This window comes from Protobothrops mucrosquamatus, unplaced genomic scaffold, assembly GCF_001527695.2.
Source record: "Protobothrops mucrosquamatus isolate PMUCROS unplaced genomic scaffold, P.Mucros_1.0 scaffold1570, whole genome shotgun sequence".
NCBI classification, from domain to species: Eukaryota; Metazoa; Chordata; class Lepidosauria; order Squamata; family Viperidae; genus Protobothrops; species Protobothrops mucrosquamatus.
Genome location: NW_015387735.1, coordinates 16489 through 33969, shown reverse-complemented (window position 1 = coordinate 33969; position 17481 = coordinate 16489). Strand labels below are relative to the sequence as shown.

The 17481-nt window shown below is 38.7% G+C and overlaps 1 protein-coding gene across 1 annotated transcript in view; it reads left to right on the top strand.

Annotated features, from left to right (window-relative positions):
- Window positions 1-2003: 2003 nt before the first annotated feature.
- Window positions 2004-17481, top strand: part of LOC114923015 (maestro heat-like repeat-containing protein family member 2B) — a gene marked incomplete at its 3' end in the record, with an annotated part of 31959 nt that continues 16481 nt past the window's right edge. Inside the window, exons 1-11 of the mRNA XM_029285369.1 lie at window positions 2004-2141; window positions 2322-2414; window positions 2814-2942; window positions 3611-3680; window positions 5215-5331; window positions 5869-5942; window positions 7970-8092; window positions 10132-10242; window positions 12389-12527; window positions 14903-14943; window positions 16028-16160. Coding sequence (XP_029141202.1) covers window positions 2004-2141; window positions 2322-2414; window positions 2814-2942; window positions 3611-3680; window positions 5215-5331; window positions 5869-5942; window positions 7970-8092; window positions 10132-10242; window positions 12389-12527; window positions 14903-14943; window positions 16028-16160 — 1168 coding nt within the window. The remainder of the gene's footprint in view (window positions 2142-2321; window positions 2415-2813; window positions 2943-3610; window positions 3681-5214; window positions 5332-5868; window positions 5943-7969; window positions 8093-10131; window positions 10243-12388; window positions 12528-14902; window positions 14944-16027; window positions 16161-17481) is intronic.

Below are 17481 nucleotides of genomic sequence, written 5' to 3'. Positions count from 1 at the left end.
TCTAGTCTCTATTAGCTTAACATACATTTAAACAAAAACATACAATGGGGTGAATTTTCAGACTGATTCAAGCCTAATCAACCATTCCTTTTTGTCTTGGTTTGCACAATCTCATGCTGGTCTGGGAGCATCTATGTAAGATAAATACCAGCATTGAACAGCCATTAGCAATATTAGCAATATGTCCCCTGCCTCATGCCAGCAGGTTGCCCAGATTTTAATTTGTGTACGTGGAAATGAAAACAACAAAAGCCCAAAGATTAAGATGCAAATCAAATGAAAGAAACTGGAGAAAAAGAACCTTGCTGCAAGAGAAGGCAAATAGTTAATAATTTAGCAGTGACATTTACTATTGTACATTTTGTTGCCTTATTGGTGAGAGGGTCAGCCTGCAAATTTGAATGAATGAATAAATAATTTTCCCTGGTTATCCTATTGTGAATGAACTACTGTACGACACAAAGTAGTTTTTCTCCAAGAAAATCACCTCTCAGGCATTTTGCTTCTTTCTGTTTCATTCACAGTTATGGAAACTTTCTGCACTGCCATAAACTTTTACTATAAAAACTGGAAAATGTGCTCATTCCCCAGAGAGACTGAGGCCCAGCTCTGTGCTCCTGTTATTCCCATCTATCAGTGTCTGGTTAGTGATTGGATGAACGACGAGGAAACAAAAGTAAGGATCTGCCCAATTTATCTTTAGTTCTCTTTTTTTTTAAAAAAAAAAAAATGTGGGTAACCCTGTCAATTATATGCGAATTGGTCTGTTATCAGTCCTGGGAAAACTTTATGCAAGATATTTAAATGAAAAATTAACCTCTCTCTTTGAGATGACACAAGTTAAGTGCTGCACTTTTTAATTTATATTACTGTAATATAAAAAAGTGATGGGAAGAGAAAAATAGGGATAGGAAAAAGCAAAAACCACAAAAGCAAGCAGAGGAAAAAAGAGAACCAGAAAAGCACATTTTTACATAGGCAATTATTTAGCGTAACTTTTAAACACATCCTTAAATTGTCAATTTACTGGATTATACCAAAAGGGACTCATGGCTACACAAAAGAGACATGAAGTTAGAGCCATCAAAAGGAAGTGGAAAAAATTTTCTCCACTCCAATATTCTTTATTGTTTTTTTCATGCCTGTTTATTATTAGTATTTGTAACTCCAGTCAGCAGCTGATTTTCCCTCTTGTTTTTCCTTGGGTCTGAATCTCTGTTCCTCACCAATCAGAGAGCAGGTTGTGACTATGAAGACCAGTGGTTCTCAACCTTTTTAATGCCGCGACCCCAACCGGTCGTAAGCCGAGGACTAAACCGGTCGTAAGTCGAGGACTACCCAACCGGTCGTAAGTCGAGGACTTTCCCTGCCCGGGAGCACCGCGCATGTGTGGTTCCGCCCCCTGCGCCGGCCGAGGCATAGCTGGCAAGCGGCAGAGACGGAGCAGGCCGACCACCAGCTGGCCCAGCCCAAGGGAGGTAAGGCACCCGCCGGAAAAGGGGAAAAATGGCGGACAAAAAAAATGGCGGACAGCCTTGCTTGGCGACCCCCGTGAAATGGTCGATCGACCCCAAATGGGGTCCCGACCCACAGGTTGAGAACCACTGATCAAGACTATCGTATAGTCAGTCACAAATGGGTGCATGGCAATATCACAATCATAAATTTAAAATAAAGGGAGATAGTGTTGCTGTTGTTCTGAACAGATGCCAGGAAGAGGATGGACTGGGGACATTTCTGTCCCTTTTTTGCAGACTCAACTTCCTCCCCAAAGCACAGCTGGCTCAGGAATTCTGGGAGTTGAAGTCCACGAGTCATAAAAGAGCCAAGGTTGACTACCCCTGGTGTACACTGTAAAAATCATAACAGAGAGCCTCAGAAGTATTTTGTTATAATTTGAAGCGTGTATCAAGTGGCAGCCTGACTGTGTTTTCCCAGATCTCTATGCAACAGCTCTTGCCATGACGTTCTTAAGATTGAAGATGTTTGCTTTTCTGTAGGTTATGGAGGCATCGGTGAAAGCCCAGTGGCCAATGCTAGGGGTGCTGGTTCGTCGTACGGAGCAGCAAGATGAAATTATACAGAACATTCCCAAAGTCCTTATGGACAGCAGAGTTCTTGACTCATTCTACATAGCCAAAGTAAGCACTTCCAGCTGTGAGGTGACCAGGGCATGAGTGACTCTCTGAAGCCCCCCCCCCCGATCTAGGAACGAACACAGCTGGTGCACCAGATGATGCTATTAATTTTACTTTAATGGTGAAGTTATGCATGATTGCTCCAATGTACATTGCCTAATAGATACGGTTTCCTGTTTTTAGAAGCTTAACCTTTTTTTGGATGTCTGTGAAGAGTGTAAACCCCCCATTCCAAAGAAGATATTCCAGGCTCTTTGTGACTTTGTATTCAAGCAGGTAAGAAAATGTCCTGTGACATGAACATTTTTGGGGGGGAATAAGGAGATACTGATTGTAACGCCCTGTCAACAGATCCAAGCCATGTGGTTGACCTTTCATGCAGCAAGTTATGATGTCACCATCAAAAAAGCCAAACCAAATAGCTGGTATTCCATGCAAAGTGCTTTCTGTGTGATTTGAATTAATTTTCCATGAGCCTTTCAGAAACATTCAGCTTGGCCCTCTGAATGACAAGCTAGTTTTTCATCAACTGGATACCTCCAAGCCCTCTTTTTTCAATTTTAATATTGAAGCTACTTGATGAAAATTCTAAGACCCTAAAGTGAATACATGGTATCCAATAGAAAATATATAAAAATAATGTTTCCCCCATTGATATGCCTTGCTTTGTTCTAGGTTCTGCCACTCGATACTCCACTACAAAAGAAACCCCAGATGTTTTCACGACAGGACTGGAAACCCAATATCCAAATGACTACTTTGGAAAGGCAGGATTCTGAAGGGGAATCAGCTATGTGTGATCTGGTGGGTAGTACATCGCTTTGTGCTCTGTTGAACCCAGACATGTAGCCTGATTAGAACATTTTACCTATGTAGCCACCTCCAATGGAAAAGATAATAATATGCTATATGGAAAAAATGTTTCACAGAGAATACCAATTTGCAATATTTCTTTTCTTTTTTCTTTCTGCCACCAGCTCAGAGTTCAGTTCAGACCACAATAGAGAATTCTAAATCACATTCAAGGATAGAAATAATTCCAAGTAATATGGTTTTTATGTTGCTTTAATTCTTGATGCCCAGAGTTTGGTATAAGATGAGTGGCTATATAAACATTTTAAATTAAATAAATAAATTTAATTTAAATAAATAAATATTTTTCCCATCACTCTGGAACTTGCTGAGGAAAAAGGCATCTAGTAACTGTTGATTATCCTGAAATCAGTATCAGCGGTTCATTTAATACAACTTCTTCCCAAGTGGGTGAAGCCTTCTCTCAATTTTACTAAAAAAAAAAAAAAAAAAGAGTGAGGAAACTGAGGGACGGATCTCAAGCTCTATCAAAGTTACATAAATCTACAGGACCCCAATAAATCAGAATATAAATTGAATTCTGAACATTGCCCAAGCTAGTACAATATTTGGAAACCAAATTAAATAAATAAAGGCTTCTTTTTCCCTTTTTCTTACAGTCCTTTTATGAACATCAGGAGATCTGCAAAGATCATCGCTCTATACTTATGGATGCTTTTGGTCATCTTGGTAAGGATCAAAATCATGGAAATGGTTTCTACAAGTATTATTTTTTTCTTGGTTTTCATCAAAGTGCCACACTTCACTTAGATGTACAGAAAATAACAAAAGAGATTTCATGTGCAGGACATACCCATCAAGTTATTTAATGTATGTTGTGGCATAGAATGCTCTTGTTCAAGGTTTTTGTCAGCCATGCCCAGTTCCAGGATATTCCACTCCATTTCTCCTATTCAATTATCTGTTTGTGTAAGGATCTGCCTCAACTAGTGCTCTCAAGAAAGCAGAACTCTTGAAATTGGCATTGTTTCAACAGGAACTTTTATTGAGAATTAGTGATAGCAGTAGAGCAAGGCAAGATCTAAATTTCTCCCCTGCAAAATGTCACATTAAAACTGCCCTTTCAAACCCTCCCCAGTGTCCAATCATCCATAGGTGTGAAGTGTGAACTGGAGAGCTAAAATGCAGTTCTCAAGGTTTCAGTGCCGCCGTGGTCCCATCTCATCCAAACGGAGATAAGGCAGATGGCCGCAGGCACATTCCTCCCACCTTTTACACCCATAGAGGGTCACTTCAAAGAAGATAGAAAAAGCAAAGGAAATATATATCTAAGCCCGCAGAAACTCCCCCATCCCCACAGAGAAAACCTCCCTCCTCCCAACAGAATGGCAGTACCTAAAAATGGAATATACAAGGAAGTGAAATGAATTAAATGAAATGAAATGGATTAAATGCATTGAGGGTCTGACAGTTAGTTTTCTTCAAAAGCCACAGTGGTTCCATGGGTATAGAGCATGTTCTGTCTTCATTGTGCTACTTCAAAAGTTTATTTTCTTCCCCTCCCCTCTCCTCCCCTCCACCACCAATAATTTAGAGACTTTTTTTGTTCTCCTGATGCATGGATAATGCAAATTTGACTACAAAATGTTCAGAAGACTGATTTGAAGAACTGTGTATGTATATGTGTCAACGCTGTGACAATGGATGTCAACGCTCTGACCACTGAGAATCAGCAGCCATTTTACTTTTGCTTTTAACATGCCTTTTCTGTTCTTCTAGAGTTCAGATGTAGAAGGGGGGGATGGGTTAAATGCTTGAGGGTTTAGCTAGCCATAACAATGCAGAAGTGTAGGAACTCAAGGACATTGTCTGATAAGGTTTTGGCAGACTGAGGAGCTGGAGAGAAAAGCCCATGTTTTGCGCTAATTGGAGAATGTGATTTATGACAGCTTTTGTAGGATGGGAAATGCAACTTGTTACTTTGTATCTGGGGGGAGGGAATCTCAGTCTTGAGTTCAACTATGTAAGTGCCAATACTTTGCTTCCTGAATAAAATGTTCTTAAGGGAAGAAAACCTTGCCTTGAAGTCCTTTTAATTGGTTTCATCTATTTGAACCATGACAATATGCATCTATCTATCTATCTATCTATCTATCTATCTATCTATCTATCTATCTATCATCTATCTATCATCTACGAATTCAAGAACAGCAAAAAAATTTCTTTCTCTTTCTCATCTTTATCTCTATCTCTCATTTTTCAGTCTCCTGCTGTCCTGTTGATGCACAAGACTTCTTGCAGACTCAGATGAAAGATGCTGCAGAAGATATTCGTGTTGGATTCTTAAATAATTTAAAAATGATTGTGAGCCATGATGAGAGTAAGTAGCAAGTACTATTCTCCAAATAATATCAAAAAGAGAATGCATCACATTTATGCAACACCCTTTACTTTATGCACAAACAATCCCTAGCCCTGAAATTATTGCTATATTGTTCCCAGGAGCTCCTGCCAATGTGAACAATGAGGAGGGATGCTGTGAACCATAGTTCACTTACATCTTAAAGGCCAGCTCCCCATTCTGCTTTAGAAAAAGGATGGATGAATGTGAGGATTTAGTTATTTTGTTATTAAACCTTCACCATACCAAGATCCACCAAGGAATGCAATCAGTAATTCAGATATTATGGAACAAAATGTCTCTGCGCATTAAATTTTAACCAGGAAGTAACCAAACTAAACTTACACATATTAATTCATGATTATCCTTCAAACTTTCTTTGTTTCCAAACAATTACATGTTTGTCTGTTGTGTGTTTAGAGCCTTTTGTTGCCACTGTGATTTACACTAATGGGACTCAAATTGTTCCTAGTAAAATCCAACTTCAATTCATGGTGAATCTTTGGTTATTTTCAGTATATGAAGCAAGAAACAGAAAGCGTCCAGTTGTAGAAGCCGTGAAATGCCTTCTGGATGACCATAGTGAAATGGTAAAATAGTGAAATGGTAAAATGGTAGAAACCTATGAAAAAACCATACAAGTTCAGATCAAAAGCCTATAGAAAATTGCACCAGTTCATGGCAGGGTAATTCAGAAAACTTTCTTAAGATGGTATTCTTTCTGGAAGAAAATTCCAGAATTTACTATGTACTTTGTGAAGTAGCACCTCCTTGGTGATATCTTAAATTACCCACCATTTAACTTTACAGGTAGTCCTTGTTTAGCGATTGCCTCATTTAACAACCATGTGCATTTTAGAGAGTGGTAAGAAAGTAATTTTGCAACCAGTCCTCTCATTGTCCCAAAGGTGCTTTTTCAGGAGGCAACTGGACTTTCTTGTTTTTCTTTGAAGACGTTTCACTTCTCATTCAAGAAGCTTCTTCAGCTCTGACTGGATGGTGAGGAATGGAAGGATTTATATTCCTTGCAAACAGTCATTTGCATTCTTTTAGAGGGTGGTTGAGGCCATTTGAGGTTTACCTATGTCCTCAGGGTCACCTGAGTGGTGCAAATGTATGTGGAGACTTCTTGGCTGCAGGATGTTTTCTGCCCTGGGTCCCTTCACTGTTGAAGACATGTGCAGACTGTTGGGGATGAGTCTGTGTTGTCTGCATCTCAAACTGAAACGCAAATGGTTCCTGTAGTCTGCAACGTTTTCTGGAAATCCGTTCATACTCCCGCACCATTCAAAGGTTATTCATTCCAAAGTGCATAGCTAAATGTCTATGGAGACAGTCTCAGTCAAGCAGGTTATGGTTGTCTTAAAGGCGCTTTTTCAGGAGGCTGCAACCAAGAAGGCTCCACACCCATTTGCACTACTCAGGTGACCCTGGAGACACAGGTAAACCTCAAATAGCCTCAACAACTCTCTAAAAGAATGGAAATGACCAGCTGTCTGCAAGGAATATAAATCCTTCCATTCCCCACCATCCAGTCAGAGCTGAAGAAGCTTCTTGGATGAGAAGCGAAACGTCTTCAAAGAAAAACAAGAAAGTCCAGTTGCCTCCTGAAAAAGCACCTTTGGGACAGCCATGACCTGGATGACTGAGAATCTCCATAGACAGTCCTCTCATTTTATGACTTTTGCAGGTCTGCAAAATAAAGAAAGCCACAATACGATTATAAATTCATGCTATTGCACTTGCTCAACGCTTTGCTTAACGACTGAGTTACTAGTCTCAGTTGTGATTGTTAAAGAAGCACTGCCTGTATTGATAAAAACTGGGGATGAATGGATTCATTAGGAATACTTCATTAAGTTTACACATAGTCTTGTTTAATTGTGCATGGGATTTTTGTAGTGCATTTAGATTTTTGTCATTGTTTAATTTTGTATTTTGTAATTTTGTATTAAGGTTTTATATTTATATATATATTCTGTGTCTGTATCTGTGTCTGTGTCTGTGACTGTGTCCATGTGTCAAATTTCTCCTACCTATCCAAGCACCCGCTATGGCCTCAGAATTTCTTGAATTCTTCAAGCTCTTGGCTGCAATTCTAATTTTTGTTGCCAAATTAGAGTTTGTTTATTTATTTATTTCTATATCAAATTTAAAGACTGCCAGCCGCACTCACAGAGCAACTAATCTGATAGAAGAACAAATGATTAATTAAATATGTGACTGGCTGATCAAATTAATTGTATTTAATTCTAATTAAGTGAAATTTAAAATTAAATTAAAATGGTCAGGTCTTATCCAGTTCTTTTGTCCAAGTTCTGCCTCCTTCTCTAAAGTTGGAACATCAAAAAAGGTGTGTCCCCTTGCTCCCAAAGGGTTGTTCTTGCAGTCCTCTGAGCTGGTGTCCTATTATTTCTCTAGAGGAGGGAATTGCTTTGCAGAAGTATTCAGCCCTAACTCTTCTGATTTGCATTGTCCTCACTAGCATGGCTATAGACTCACCATTTGGCAAAAGTTTACGAAAGCTATTTATGGGGTCCTATAAAGATTCTGCAGCATTCAAAGGTAATAATTACCATCCTCATCTACATCGTCATCTTCTGTCATTCTTTGACAGGTGAGGAAAGCTACTCTGTGCTTTATTAAAGAACTTCTTCGCTCTCAAAGTGTTGAGGGCTGTGCTGTGTGGGATATGGTTGACTACATCTTCAAGCAGTTTACCATGTCAGTCAGCCTGTCAGTGAGTTGAGCACTAGATAGCTAAAATATTTTTAATCTGGCAACTACAAAATATGAGGGTGGAAGCTGTTGACTTTCTTCAGGTCTATGCTAAACCATCTATGGGACTATTTAGGGAGCTGCAAATGTAGACTTGAATCCTCCTTGGTTGACAGGAATGGCCCAGCCCAGCTAGAACAAGCATCAGCCCACACATGACAGTAAAAGCAAAGAATAAATAGCTTTCCAGCTGAAAAACTCTTAAGATACCTAAGAAATTTTCACAACAGGCACAGCAGTCTATTTCTGGGATATTGGCTCACCTATTTCAAACATTTCAGGTTTATCCATTTTTACTACTTTTAAGAAGTTGAATCAAACACGTCTACTACAGTATTCCACTTTGAGCCCTTTGGGTTATGTAACAGTATCAGCTTCTTTTACAGATAGTCCTCAACTTACAACATTTAGTGACCGTTCAAAGTTACAATGTCAGTGAAAAAAGTAACTTATGACCGTTTTTCACACTTATGACCATTGCAGCATCCCCACGGGCACGTGATCAAAATTCAGATGATTGGCAACTGACTCATATTTATGATGGTTGCAGTATATGGGGAATCTTGTGATCCCCTTTTGCGACCTTCTGACAAACAAAGTCAATGGGGAAGCCAGATTCACTTAACAACCATGTTACTAATGTACCAACTGCAGTGGTTCACGTAACATTTGTGGCAAGAAAAGTTGTAAAATGGAGGAAAACTCACTTACAACAGAAGTTTTGGGCTCAATTGTGGTTATAAGTTGGGGACTACCTGTACTCTAACACATAGTTTGAAATCCTTGGAGGAAGCAGGACTTTTGGCTTTTTCCTTGGGATCCCTTTACTGCTCATTGTAGAAAATCAACCATTCCAATTTTTGTGAGCTGAATGCAGCATTGAAGCCAAAATGACCCACGCCATTTGCTTCCTCAAGAGAAGGACAAGGTGGCATCTCCCGCGTTCTCAATTCCAAGTGTAAAAGCTGACTAGCCCGGTAACTGCATCTGAATGCAATACGGTCACCTGCACTCTTACCAACTGCAATCCTGTCATTGTTTCTTTGCCCACGTAAAGAACCATTGCAGTACAATGGTGCACCATTTGCAGTACAATGAGCACCATTTAAGCAAGGGACATAGTGATATGCACAGTACATGCTGGAGGTTATGGTCAGGGTTGGCTGCTTCCTTGGCTGCCTGCTCATTCAGAGGGCACTTCCTAGTAACAATGGGAATCATTTCTGCTGTCCTTGGAATCCACCATCTCATTCAGGAATGGGACAACTTGCCACAGCCAACTCGCTGCAGCCAACTCACCGTGGCCTACTTGCTGTGGGACAACTCGCCACAGTCAAGTCGCCATGGAACACTCGCTGTGGGACAATTTAACAATTCTATTTAATTATTTAAAATAAATAAAGGTTATTTTAAAATTTGTTATTCACATTTCTTTCCGCCCACATCCTTTTGCATCCTTTCTTTAATGATTCTATTCCGCCATTTCTTTGATATTAGTGTAACTCTTGTCCCGCGGCGAGTTGGCCTGTGACAAGATAGCCATGGTGAGTTGTCCTGCAGCGAGTTGGCTGTGGAAGGGTCTAAAATCTAAAATTGCTAGCCTTGCCAGGTAGTCCAAACCAGAAGCCCAACCAGGAGTGCTAGCTCTCTCTTTATTGTAAGGTTACTTGCAAGTCTGAAAGAACCCCTACCATCCCTCACTACTACTCGCCCCAAAACTAGGGAGGGTCCCTTCTGTGAGATGTTCCCTACCCTTCCTCCTTCACTCAAATTACATTTATTAAACTGCTGTCTGGACTCTTCCTCCTGTCTTCCCAGATCACTCCCACATACCATTATAATAAACCAGCACCTTCAGTGCAATATATCCTAGGTCAGATCTATTTACATATTTCTTCATAGCAATTGAAATGAATATTCAGGTTGTCTTTCTTACTTGAATATAACCTTATAGTGCATCTTCTTTGTCAAATTATTCTCTCATGCATGTTGCTATCACAGGGGAAAGATCCCGTTGCTATTCAAAAGGAAAAGTTGAAAGAGGAGCATATTCAAGATATGTGCATTGATGTCTTGGAACATGTGAACGCTTCTGCAGAAGGCATGAGTAAAGTAAGTACCCTTTATGTAGACCTTTTTAAAGAACAAATGTTTCATTTAGTTCATGCGTCATGTTCCCTTAATCAAATTACCTGAAAAATGTAGAAAAAGCAACAATTTCCTCCATTCTGTTTGGGATGTGTCTGCATCTTTCTCAGACTTTTGCTTTCCAGTCAAAGCACTGCACAATTAAAATATTATGTTAACAAAAGAAAAATACTACATGAGATGTTATTAAATTAGTAAAGTTTTTAATAGCATAAGTGAATTGAATAGAATAAAATATACACTTATTCTGGCAGCAATAAAAGATGCTTGCAGTTACCTATTCAGTTATGGGCCTGACAGATTTATTTGCTTCCTTATGAATCACTGCTCATAAGTAAGATCTTATGGAAAGGCTTTTCTTCTTGCATGATATGTTTAAGAGATGAATGCTGAATCTCTAAAAGGGATTTTGTTTTTACACAGTAGTACCATAGCTTTCGATTCTTCTTAAATAGCTGCCTTAAATTTTGTGAGGTTTCACTGTTAAGTAGAGCTCTTACTATTGTTGCATGATAAATAAATAATTGTGCCAGATGTTGGTCAGTCCAACCTCATGATTAATTTTATATCTGTTAATATTAAACATGCATAACAGCGGAATGAAGTCAGAATTATTTGAAAGTCAGGTTAGTTTTTGCTGTCTGGTGATGTTAAGAAAATCAGATCAAAAAGAAGGCAACATTTCCTTCCTCAACCTGCATCCATCAAAGGAAAAATGGGCAAAGTAGCATTTAGCAAAGTGTTGCTCATTCTTCCCACTTTTGCGGAAGAAATATTTGCTTTCAAATACTGGTAATCCTTGACTTATGACCATAATGGAGCCTGCCCATTATAGTTGTAAATCAGGGTAGTTGTAAAATGGATCAGCCTTATGACTGACCAGCTTTTGTAACCTTTTTTGTGGTGGTCGTTAAGCAAACACTGTGGTTAAACAAATATGGCAGTCATTTTGCTGACTCACTGTTTGCTCTGGAGTGTTTTTGCCGAAAACCAGAATTAAATGCTGGGTTTTGGCAAAAACTTAGCAAATTGCAGTCACGTAATTGCAAGATGGTTCAAATGGACATAAATGCAGGTTGATTGCCGAGTGTCTGAAATGGAGTCATATGACTGTGAGAAGGGGTCCCAGCCATCAGAACTTCAGAACCAGCTCGTAATTATTTTTTGAGATGGAGAGGCCCATTGCAAACAATAGCTAAGACAGGGGTCCCCAACCTGTGGGCCATGTCCCACTATTGGGCTGTGGCCTATTTGCAACCGGGTCGTGTGAGCATGCGGGCACTCACAGCCCCACTTGCATGTAAATTAAGGATTACCAGAATTCACTTTAATCCTGCACATTAATCCTAGAAGTCTGGTAGAAGAAAATGGAATGATTAATGAAGAGAAGGACGAGGGGGGACATGATAGCAGTGTTCCAATATCTCAGGGGCTGCCACAAAGAAGAGGGAGTCAAGCTATTCTCCAAAGCGCCTGAAGGCAGGACAAGAAGCAACGGGTGGAAACTAATCAAGGAGAGAAGCAATCTAGAACTAAGGAGAAACTTCCTGACAGTGAGAACAATTAACCAGTGGANTATTATTATTATTATTATTATTATTATTATTATTATTATTATTATTATTATTATTATTATTATTATTATTATTATTATTATTAAAGGCCTGAAGACTATAACATACGAAGAACTGTTGCAGGATTTGCATTTGGCTTGTCTAGAGAAAAGAAGGACTAGGGGGGACATTATAGCAGTATTCCAGTACTTGAGGGGCTACCACAAAGAAGAGGAGATCAATCTATTTTCCAAAGAAACTTAGGGCAGGACAAGAAACAATGGATGGAAACTAATCAAGGAAAGAAGCAACCTGGAATTAAAGAGAAACTTTCTAACTATGAGGACAATTAATCTGACAGCTTGCTGTCAGAAGTTATGGGTCTTCATCACTGGAAGTTTTTAAGAGACTGGACAGTCATTTATCTGAAATGGTATAGGGTCTCCTGCTTGAGCAGGGGGTTGGACTAGAAGACCTCCAAGGTCCCTTCCAGGTCTGTCCTGATTGATTGAATGTGAACAGAATAAATACTGATTCCTGTCTCCCTTTTTCTGCAGGCTCTGTGGCCCAAACTCTTAGTCTTTGTGGTGCCAGCTCCTTATACTCGCACTCTGATCCCGCTCTGCAGATGTTTGAAAGAGCTGGCCATCCTTCGGCCAGACGAATCGACTCTTTTCCTGGGCTCATGTAAAGGAGGTTGGTGGATGGCTCTAGACTTAAACTAAGATGGTGCTTCTGTGGAGAGCAATGTGAAATCTGTACCCTCCCCATTAGAAGGCTGCATCAGTAGATGTTAGGGTGGGAAAACCTGCTCAAACAATGGCGAATGCAGTGTCTCATGTAATGGCATAAGGATGTGACACTCAAAGTGTAGAAGAAGCCACCAGGTAAAGAGGAAAAATTATTCAGTAAATATAATTGGACCTGCCCATAGGAGCAAATACTAACATGGGGATATTTACAATAGTTATAAGCATGGATAGCACAATATAGCCATTTCTCATTAATTTATTATACGCTTTTGCCTTCATTGTAACCAAGTAAGAGAGGGATTTGGTTCAATGTACTGTATTTTAAAATGCTAACTGGACACTTCTGCCTCCTGACATGCATATTTATTTATTACATGGCTTCCCTGTATGCAATGTGTTGATTTAGAAATAATGGAGAAGGAGCTTTATTTCTTCCTATTCTTACAATTCTAAATATCCAGATGGCTCTATCAGAATGATGTTTATAGGTGCAAGGTTTTTTACCCCCACAGATAAGCATTTCATTTGGGGAAACCTGTTGAAAGAAACCTCCTTCATATAAATCATATAAATGGGTAAAGCTAGGCTTGCCTTCTCAGTACAAATTGGGCTTTTGGGCAACATATTATCACTACCTTGAATTTTAATGCTAGCAAACATGTGAAATCTACCATAACTTAGTCACGGTCAAAATCAAATGGAGTCTATTGACATTTATCTTCTCTGATCAGAATTCCATATGCTAAAATATTATATCCAAAAAAGGAAATAGTCTTAGAAAAGCTTAAGTTGGGGGAAACTCCCATTTTAAAAATCAGGACTATATGACTAGAGAGAGTAATAATGAGTCATGTTTGGCAGCAAAATTCTAAGTGGGAAAGAATGACCAGACCAGCTATTTGCTGAGCTTTATATGTTGAAAATGGGTCTTGATCACAATTGATGTGTCTTGAGAGCTGCTTAGTTGCTCACTGTATATGATTGAATGATTGGGTCCTACCGAGAAAACAGAGATTGACTCAGGCAATTTAGAGAGTATATACCAGCGTTTCTGGCTGGGGAATTCTGGGAGTTGAAGTCGGCACATTGTAACGTTGCCAAGATTGAGAAACAGTAGTTTATAAGATTTGGATACACATCAAGTGCAGTTCACTGCATGTCAAACCAAAAAGTAGGAGGATTGGAACAGCAAGTCCTGATTGCAAAACCCTGATCTAGACTCATAACGGAGGAGAAAAAATTATTGTTCAGAATGGTGGAGGTACTACAGCAAAGGTGAACAAAAACTTCTTGGCAAGCAAGAAAGGTAAACAGAACAGTATCATGAATAGGACTGATTCGGGCAGAAAGGAAATAGGAAAGGAATTCTGCAGAAACTTTTGAGACTTTGCAGAGGAAACGGGCAAAAAAATTTTTTTGCTGAATAAGAGGCAAAAACAAACAAACACCAAACTGGCCCTGAAGAGCAGATGGAATATAAGGCTTTTTAAAACTTCATTACAGGTAGTCCTTCCCTTACAACTGTAATGCCATTAGGGTGGTAAGTCCTCATGGTCATAAAGTGGTTTACCCATGTGAGCAACACAATTTTACAGACTTTTTTGCAGTGGTCATTAAGGGTATGCTGTGATCATTAAGCAAAGCCATTGTTTGCTATGGGGCATTTTTGCCAAAAACAGAAGTAAATGCCAGTTTTGGGCAGAACATTGTAAATCACAGTCACATGAGTGTGGGACAGTGCAAATGGCAGTAATTTCAGGCTGGTTGCCAAGTGCCTGAAATGCAGTCACATGATCATGGGCGATAGACCGGGCATCAGAACTTCAGAACTGGCTCATAAGTACCTTTTGGGGGGAAGGGGGATCCAGCCTTAGTCAAGGACTATCTGTACTTTGCAATTCCTTACAGCAATGATCAGATACAAAGCATGCCAGTGAATCTAGTGGCTCATGAAGAATAATCTTTCTCAGGAGCATCAATTAGTGGTTTGATAAGAAAACCATTTTGACTAGTTGTTTTTTTTTAAATTGACTTTAAGATTTGTGGGCTTCAGCTCTCAGAATTCTGAGTTTAAAATTGTCCAGTCTGAGAAACTGATCTACAATCAAAGTCTGTGTATAGTGATCACTTCCTATATTTATCCATATATAGGTACAAGTTTCTCTATCACTTCAGATTTTGAAGCAATTAGAAGGAAATTCAACTTCTTGAAAGTTATCCTGGAGAGCAAATTTGGGAATTATTTTAAATGAATAGCAAAATATTACTGCATTCTTTCAAATCTACTATAACATATATTTATTGCTGTTCTCTTTGTAGTAAATCTTCCAAGTGCCCAAGAATTAGTAGCAAGGCTTCTGGTGAGCATTGCTTAAAATAATATATTTTCCTTTTCAAAGTTAAGATTAAATATTTGTAACATGCTCAACATATTAGATTAGATAAACAATGTACCGCTTAATATTGTAACTTCAAAAGGAGTTTGTTATGCATATTATTTCTTGTGCCAGACCAGCCACAAATTTTGGAAACTGGATATTCATTTCAAAAGTAAAGGGATCTATAGCAAACTGAAATCAACTGCTTCCTTTTACAAAGACTGTTGACTTTTGTTTTCAATGAATCACCCAGTCATTTTGAAGTGATACAGACCTTATCTTGATTAATATTATTTTGACACAATCACTAGAATAAATCAATAGTGTGGAAATAATTGAAACATGATTTTTTTTAAATTTACTTTTACATTTGTCATATTCTGGGAAGTCCTGCCCTCTGCCAATCAAATAATTCAGAAAGACAATTTTCTAGGGTATTTATATTTGTCAATTTTAAGATGTGTGGACTTCAACTTCCAGAATTCCCCAGCATGCTTGTTGCAAAATTCTGGCAGTTGAGATCCACCCATCTTAAAGTTCCAAAACTATGTTCTAAAGTGACATCTTATTGTTTTCAGATTATATCATCAAACATCTCAAATTGTATAGGGTCTCCTGCTGGAGCAGGGGGTTGGACTAGAAGACCTCCAAGGTCTCTTCCAGCTCTATTCTGATTGGATTGGATCAGACACAAGAAAGCATTGAAGACCTTTGTTTGATGACATCATCACTATATGTCATCATTTTAGGGGACATTATGGTTTGCTGCAGACCTATTGACTTCTATTGGGGACAGGAGATTCAGATCTGATTGCTAATCTCCCAATACTTAATTCTGCTACCTGTAATATTTATATCGTTACCAAGTTCTTTGGACAGTATAAAGCTCTACTATCATGGAAAATATTCAGATATTTGGAGATTATGTACAAATCTCTGCTTAGCCTTAATAGGTCCTTAGTCCCAGCCCTGATTTAAGATTTCAGTCTTCATAACCCATATGGTTATGTTTTATATTTAAAGATGACTTGGGATGCTAACTCTTTGTTCCATTTCTTACCAATAGGTTTTGGCCTCAAATCCTAATCAAAGAGGAGGTTGGGCGCTTCAACTTTTACACATCCTTCATACCAACATCCATCCAGCAGTCAGGAAACTGTGGGCAAAACAAATCCCTTTTCTTTGGGAATCCTTCCAAGGTTAGTAGAGGATAAAAATAAAATAATGAAATAAAATTAATTGATTCATTCATTCTGTCACTCATCCTAATCTTACTTGTTCTACTAAAGTTCTTTGTCCCTATGGCAGGGACACAAACAGCATGACTTGGGGGCCACATTTAAGTCATCAGTTGTCCCCAGAACCAAAGTGCATACAACTAAAAATGTAGACCTTCTTGGTTTGGTGGTGTTGTAAAACTTGAAAATGCATAAGACATTGAAAATTCTTAAAGTCTCCACCCCAAATAGCAAGAAAATCAGCAGCAGCAGTGAAAAAACCCTGGGAAGATGGGATGTGGTAGAGAGCAGGTAGCAGGGAGGCAGCACTAAAGGTGAGGTAAGATGAGATGAGATGAGATTCATTTTATTGTCATTTTTTACTGTGAGCACACTGGCACACATTAAAAAATGGAATTCTGTTGCCTTCTCTCAGAAGTGTACACATACATAGCACACATATAAACATGCTATATACATACATATGTATATACCTATACCTTTATATATAAATACATATAAATATTAATCACTGTCCATCTTGAATACATAGTGGAAAGAGGAAATGAGAGTTCATAAGGTTGATACTCTATGGAACAAAACTGTGACTGAATCTGGATGTTCTGCTTCGGATACCACGAAGCCTCCTCCCAGAAGGTAACAAGGAAAACAGGTTGTGAAGAGGATGTGTAGTGTCCCAGACAATCCTGTGGACCTGCTCAAGCATTGCTTATATGCTATGTCCTGGATTGAAGGGAGTGAACTTCCAATAATCTTTTCTGCCATCCTCACCACTCCTTATTAAGGGTTGCTATGAAAAAAACGATAGCACAAATAGGTAGATTCATGCTAATCGGTTTTTGCCTGATTTAAATAATTCCCCTGGAGGATGCTATGACTGTATTATAGCCTTTGGAGTTGCAAGTTGAAGACTTTAATTTCCCAGACTATTCAAACTTTTCAAATAGCATTTGAAATTAATTCTTCTGATTTTTCCCCCTTAATACTGGAGTTATAGTGAGAGTGATTTGTTTTATTTTATTCCTTTAAATGGTTTAAAGTTCTTACAATGAACTTACCCAAAATATTATGTATGTATGTATGTATGTATGTATGTATGTATGTATGTATGTATGTATGTATGTATTTTTTTTAATTTGGATTGCTAACAAAGAATTAAGGGAGAATGGAATAGCTATTTCAAGCTACTTAGCTCTCATCAGCCAAACATACCCTTCTGAGATTCGATTTGAAAGATTTTTTTCTCCCATATTTGGGCTGACAGGGTGCATAAAAAAAACCA